Here is a 6,598-nt window from a genome sequence, read left to right as displayed (position 1 = left end):
GATTGCCGTCACCTTGGCTTCCCATGACCTTGGTAGACAACGAAGAATCTTCCTGACAAGCTCACTGTTGGTATAATTTTTGCCAAGGCTTTTTAGGCCATTGACAATGTCAGTAAATCTAGTGAACATGCAAGTGATTGTTTCATTAGAATCCATCTTAAATAATTCATACTTATGAACTAATATATTTATTTTGGATTCTTTTACTTGATTTGTGCCCTCGTGGGTCACTTCAAGTCTATCCCAAATCTCTTTTGCAGAATTGCAAGTAGAGACTCTATTGAATTCATTTCTATCTAAAGCACAATAAAGCACATTCATTGCTTTGGCATTTAGTTGTGCCTTCCTAATGTCATTATCATCCCAATCCTTTTCAAGCTTGGGTATGGTGACACCCTCTACATAAATGGATGGGATGTATGGTCCATTTAGAATGGTGGTCCCCATCTCATAGTCTTGGGCTTGGATAAATATTCTCATCCTAGCCTTCCAATATGAGTAGTCGGATCCATTAAAGAATGGAGGTCTATGTGTGGACTGACCCTCAATGTGAGAAGATCCAAATGGGGTTGTCATTTTGATCTTTTGGGTAATAGAGTTCCGGCTCTGATACCACTTGTTGCCCAGATAGACAACCCAAGAGGGGGGGGGGTGAATTGGGTTTTAAAATAATTATTGCAATTAAATGGTTTGTGAAATACTAATTAACACTTTTTGCAAGTTGATTAATTAGATGCTATGTGCAGTGAATGAAATGAAAGTAAAAGACGACAAGGCAATCACAAACACAATAATTTTATAGTGGTTCGGAGCTAACCCTTGCTCCTACGTCCACTCCCCAAGCCTCACTTGGGAATTCACTATAACCCCTCGGATTACAGCCGGTTGTTTTACAAGCTCACAACCAAACTTGTTGTTTTACGAGATCACAATGAACTCGGTCGGTTTTTCCAGGCTCACCGACTAGAACTACCTGATTGTTTTCCCGGGATCACAATCAAACCCTTACACGTTGGTTTCAACCTAGGCTCACCAACAAACCTTTACACCCTTGATTCAATCCCCTGATTGAATCAAGTAAGGACCAAATGAATAGAAAAACAAACAGAAAAATACAGCTTCTAAACAAGCAGATATTCAGCAATATGAAATAGGAGAGAAGTTAAGAGCCCTCAAACAAGTTTATGATGATGTAGAGGAGGGCTTCTCGAACTCTGGGTCTCCTCTTGAATGTCTTGAAGACTTGAAGGCTGAAGGAGACTTCTTTAATGCTTGGAAGAGTTGGTTGAATGGAGTTAATGGCCCTCTTCCTTCTTTTCCGTTGAAATCCTTTGGCAGATGAAGATTTCGTGTTTTCTTTGAAAGGAATATCACTTCTCTACCTTGCTACAGTTCTCTGTGGCTATTTAAGCCATTCCCCATGGAAACTAGCCGTTAGACACAATCTTCTAGCCGTTCTGCACATTCTGCGCATCCTGACAATGTTTCCGTTGGGATCGGAGTCAACTCGTGTGATCTGGAGTCGACTCAAGCTTTTCTGGAGTCGGCTCGGCAACTGTTCCGGATTTGAATTAAAGTGCTCTTCTCGACTGGGAGTCGACTCGACTTAACCCGGAGTCGACTCCCCAAAGTCTGGAGCTGACCTGGCACTTTTGGAGTCGACTCATTCCAAGAAATCCATAGAGGTATTCTTCAACTTGGCTCACTCGAGTCGACTCGGAAATTCTGGGAGTCGACTCGGCGCTCAGAGTCCGAACTCTCGATCTTCTGTCTTTTGGCTCGTGCCTTCTTGGAGTCGACTCGGACTGTTTCGGAGTCGACTCGGCTCTCAGTATCCGAAAAACAGTCTTCTGTCTTTTTGGAGTAGCGCTGCCTTGGAGTCGACTCGAACTGTCTTAGAGTCGACTCGCCTCTCAGAGACGAAAATACTGTCTTCTGTCTTTTTGGGGTCGCGCTGTCTCGGAGTCAACTCGGGCTTTGCGGGAGTCGACTCGGCTCTCAGAGTCCAAAATAACTTCTCTGTCTTTCTGTCTGTAACTCCCTGGAGTCGACTCATACTGCTCTGGAGTCGACTCGGCAAGCATCGGAATCTACTCGCGCTCTTCAGGAGTCGACTCGTTGACAGGTTTTGAGTTGGATCTTTCTGTCTGTCTGTCTGTTCTCAGTCGGAGTCGACTCGTAAGGTACAGGAGTCGACTCGAGCCTGTGCCAGTGCTTCTGATACGCTTGGAGTCGACTCGTAATATCCCGGAGTCGACTCGAGTCTCATACTTTGGTTCACATTGTGTTCTTTACTTTTCCAAATTGTATCGAACCAAATCTAGAGACACTTAACCATAAATTTACAAGAATTTCACTGAAACACTAGATTGAATTCATTAGTAAACATAAGATATACTCAAATGCTTTGAGCTCATCAAAATCAAATAGGGTTATAATCAATCACTCCACAAAGAAGAAGAAGAACAAGTCTGGTGAGTTGGCTGGCCAGGAAGGGAGACCAGAAGAACCCATTCGAGAGAAGAGAAGACTTGAGAAGGTGGTGATGTTTTTGATATATGTATTTTTTATTTCAGTAGTAAAAATTTCTGGATTTTATTTGTTGTTGACCTACTTTTTCATTTTGTTCCACAGGAGAGGAGGGCTAATCTGGAGCAAATTCATGCTGAATCTCAGAGACTGTTGCGCGGTATATGCAATCCGGTTTCTCCTTTTCTTTTTCCAGTTTGTTCAGTTCGATCTTCACCCTAAAGTCCAGGAGACCTAAAAAGTCGTATCTTTATTATTATATCTACATTGGTGCCTTTTAGTCAGTAAGACGGAGATGAAAAGCTAATAATTTTTTTTTTATCTTTTTCATTTTGAGGCAGAAACTAGAGATGCTTCATTTAAACATGTGCCTCTTGTTCAGAAGTCGATATCATCTGTTTTGGAGAAGATCAGGCTAAGAAAGTTGAAAGTATCAAAAAAGTGAGTCATCAAATCCATTTTTGTTATTATGTAAATACCAAATTTTGCAATATGCATGTGAAATGCTGGAAAAAAGTAAACTATTGAAAATTACCACTGATTGCAGAACCTAGCATTCTCTATCATTCTGATTCTATTGCTGATACTGATTGTTCTGCGGCTGAGATGTCTCACGTCTCTGATCTATCTGGGTCTAATAATGGGAAGGAAAACAATGAGACATCAAAAATGGTACGTCTCCTTCCTCCCCAAAAGTGTTATGTCTCTGTATGTCTTTTTCAAACATTTCTTTATGCGTGAGAAAGCATGAAAAGTTGTTTTCTGTAAACTACTTTCCCGAGAACTATCAATATCATAGAAGTAGTTGCATAGTTGCAGGATGATGCTGTCCAAGCTATGGATGGTGACAGCAGTGCAAGTTTTCTGAGCTGCCATGAGAATGTTACCTATAGCAAGGTTATCAATTGTGTTGGTGGATCTCTATTTTTTTTTAAAAAAATTATTTAAATAATGTGGACAAACAAAGGAGCCTTCACACTAGACTTCAGTATTTGCCAACCATTTATCTGCCTTATGTCAGTTTGTTTTCCTATTAGAAGACACTAAATGGCATGTTCAAATCAAATGGCTGTACTTCATATACGTGCTAGAAATTTTTACTTCACGCTATTGAGCTTTATTTTAATGTGCAGATCATCCTCAGATTTATTGCTCTTTTGTAACATTAAACATCACTTTTATTTTGAAGGTGATAGGTGAATTTATCATACTAAACAGGAGGTACCATTGTTTATATTATTTCCTGATAATAGTGTTATGCAGTAGGATGAGTTAATATAATGGTCTAAAATTTAATAGAACCAGCTAGTGTATGTACAGCAATGCCAGTGAAGTAACATTATCATTGACTGCAATAAAGACTGATGATAAAGAAGTTTCATGAGACATGGTATACAGAACAATCGAGAGATGGTTAAAGATATATTTACGAGTTATAATCAGATATGCAATATAGAGACTCTTCTAAAATGTCATGTCAAGTAAACTTCCCTTAAGACCTGGGGGAATATGTAAGATGGCAACAAGGTATGCGTGTTGTATGATTCAAAATGTTGAGCAATAGAGAAAGTCCAAGCATGTAAGGTGAGCATGTCTGAGCTGAGATTATTGAGGTGAGGGAAAAGTAAGCAAACTGTGGGCAGAGTGATGGAGAACTATCAGACATATCATGGGTGTGTACAACAAAGGTTTAAGGGCATATCGATTTCATCTTCTGATTCATTAGAGTTTCTTTCAACCGCCGATGTTTGCATGACATTGGGCATACTCAAAACCCATATGAGCAGGCATTATCAATTATTGGAAGAACTCTATCTGCTTTTGATGAGGATACTTATTCCTTGTTTTGGATTCGGAGATGGTTAGTGTTGCTCTAGCTTGTAGAAAAAGGTCTACTTAATTTTGCTACAAATTTCAATTGGCTACCTTTCTAAAACTGTCTGGGGATTCTTGTTATTGTTTCTATATTGCAGCATCAGGAGGTATTCAGTTTTTATCCAGAGAACCGACCATGTAATGGCTTTGAGGAAGCACTACAAAGATATAAAGAATTAGTTCCACATCTTCGATTAGCTGGTCTGTACGATGCTCTTACTTACATGCTATTTTTTTGTCAACCTCATATAGATCATTGTGAAGTTCCTATTTGGTCATGACTCTGGACCTTCTTGACAGGACCAACATCCTTTGCACCAATAATTGAAACAACCACCGGCATTGTAGATAATAGTGGTGGCCAATATCATGTTCTTCTTATAATAGCAGATGGACAGGTCAGCTATTTAAGATGCTTCTCTTTTCAATTTTTTGTTGTTATTTTCCCTATTCGTAGATTTTTATTTTATGCAATAAAGAGCACTAATTTGAGATAGTAAAGCCTTTTTATTTGTTTTTTAATCATATATTTACTGTTAATTATTCTGACTTGCATCTCTTATGTTGGTACTTGGTAGTGATTCCCTGCTGTCAATAGTTCTAGTTGGAGTTGGTGATGGACCATGGGACATGATGCAAGAATTTGATGATAATATACCTTCACACGCATTTGATAATTTCCAGGTGTTGCCCAAGAAGACAACCCAAGAGGGGGGGTGAATTGGGTTTGGATTAATTCTCGACCAATTAAAAACTATAATTAGTAATTAACTAAATCTATTGCAAACAAACTAGTTAAGTTACTAGATGAAGTGAATGAAGAGAGAGAGAGGACAGCAGCCAATACAAACACAAACCAATTTATAGTGGTTCGGAGCTAACCTTTGCTCCTACGTCCACTCCCCAAGCTTCACTTGGAAGTTCACTATAATCCCTTGGATTACAGTCGGTTGTTTTACAAGTTCACAACCCAACTTGTTGTTTTCGCGACATCACAACGAACTCGGTCGGTTTTCACAGGCTCACCGACTAGAACCACCCGATTGTTTTTCCGGGATCACAATCGAACCCTTACACCGTTGGTTTTAACTTCGGCTCACCAACAAACCTTACAATCCTTAATTCAATCCTCTGATTGAATCAAGTAAAAAAATAGTTTAGGAAAGTTACAAGGAAAGTGTGGAGTGATTGATTATAACCCTATTTGATTTTGATGAGCTCAAAGCATTTGAGTATATCTTATGTTATACTAATGAATTCAATCTAGTGTTTCAGCCAAATATTTGTAAATTTATGTTTAATTGTCTCTAGCCTTGGTTCAATACATTTTGGCTAAGTATGGAACTCAGTTTGAACCAAAGTATGGAATGCGAGTCGACTCCGGAAGAGTTCGAGTCGACTCCAAGTGTTTCAAACGTTTTGGCACAGACTCGAGTCGACTCCGGCATATTACGAGTCGACTCCGACTGAGAACAGATAGCAGGACAGAAAGATGAATCTCAGATCCTATCACCGAGTTGACTCCTGAAGAATTAGAATCGACTCCGATGCTTGCCGAGTCGACTCCAGCAAAGTGCGAGTCGACTCCATGGAGTAACAGACAGAAAGACAGAGAAGGTGTTTTGGACTCTGAGAGCCGAGTCGACTCTAGAAGAACTCGAGTCGACTCCGACGGTTGGCGAGTCGACTCCTAATAGAAGCTAGAGTCGACTCTCAGAGGAATGCAAAACTAAAAGTCAGAGAGCCAACTTCGATGTCTGAGAGCCGAGTCGACTCCAGCAAAGTCCGAGTCGACTCCGAGACAGTTCAACTCCAAAGACAGAAGACCTGTTTTTCCGACTCTGAGAGCCGAGTCGACTCCAAGAGAATCCGAGTCGACTCGAGGAAGTAAAACCGAAACAAAGATTGTTGGAATCCTGAAGAACAAGTCGTCTCCAGAAGGGAGAGTCATCTCCGGACATTGGCGAGTCGACTCCAGATTTAGCCGAGTCGACTCCAGAACGGGACGACACTTTATTTCAAATTTTGAACAGTGGGCGAGTCGTCTCCAGTAAAGCATGAGTCGACTCCAGCAACAGCCGAGTTGACTCCAGATCGAGCGAGTCGACTCCGATCCCAACGGACACTTTGTCAGGAGTTGCAGATTGTGCAGAACGGCTCCAAAAGTGTGTCTAACGGCTAGTTTTCGATGGGA

General features: G+C 40.5%; 1 protein-coding gene and 1 long non-coding RNA gene across 4 annotated transcripts; both read left to right on the top strand.

Annotated features, from left to right (window-relative positions):
* The first annotated feature begins 2,452 nt into the window (after positions 1-2,452).
* LOC120109145 lies at positions 2,453-2,956 on the top strand. The gene is made up of 3 exons (XR_005510171.1): positions 2,453-2,539; positions 2,635-2,689; positions 2,871-2,956. It is a non-coding gene; the product is annotated as an uncharacterized LOC120109145 (long non-coding RNA).
* A 126-nt stretch (positions 2,957-3,082) lies between these two features.
* Positions 3,083-4,981, top strand: LOC120109142 (E3 ubiquitin-protein ligase RGLG1-like). Of its 3 annotated transcripts, none has more exons than XM_039122892.1 (4): positions 3,083-3,201; positions 3,349-3,426; positions 4,503-4,605; positions 4,705-4,981. In XM_039122892.1, exons 1-4 carry the CDS (start codon positions 3,136-3,138, stop codon positions 4,899-4,901), a joined length of 444 nt encoding a protein of 147 aa, XP_038978820.1. In that variant the 5' UTR covers positions 3,083-3,135; the 3' UTR covers positions 4,902-4,981. The 3 variants fall into 3 exon arrangements, with proteins under 3 accessions (XP_038978820.1, XP_038978819.1, XP_038978821.1); XM_039122891.1 differs by having other exon boundaries at positions 3,343-3,426; XM_039122893.1 differs by having other exon boundaries at positions 3,335-3,426.
* Positions 4,982-6,598: the final 1,617 nt, after the last annotated feature.

Source organism: Phoenix dactylifera, unplaced genomic scaffold (genome assembly GCF_009389715.1).
Source record: "Phoenix dactylifera cultivar Barhee BC4 unplaced genomic scaffold, palm_55x_up_171113_PBpolish2nd_filt_p 001853F, whole genome shotgun sequence".
NCBI classification, from domain to species: domain Eukaryota; kingdom Viridiplantae; phylum Streptophyta; class Magnoliopsida; order Arecales; family Arecaceae; genus Phoenix; species Phoenix dactylifera.
Note: the sequence above shows the minus strand (reverse complement) of the source record. Positions and strands in the feature narration are given on the sequence as shown.

Bases quoted from the DNA above. Each gene is read 5' to 3' on its own strand.
- LOC120109142 (XM_039122891.1), top strand. From the start codon at position 3,136: ATGTCTCACGTCTCTGATCTATCTGGGTCTAATAATGGGAAGGAAAAC. The intron at 3,202-3,342 runs GTACGTCTCCTT...GTAGTTGCATAG, and splicing joins ACAATGAGACATCAAAAATG to TTGCAGGATGATGCTGTCCA. The intron at 3,427-4,502 runs GTTATCAATTGT...TCTATATTGCAG, and splicing joins AGAATGTTACCTATAGCAAG to CATCAGGAGGTATTCAGTTT.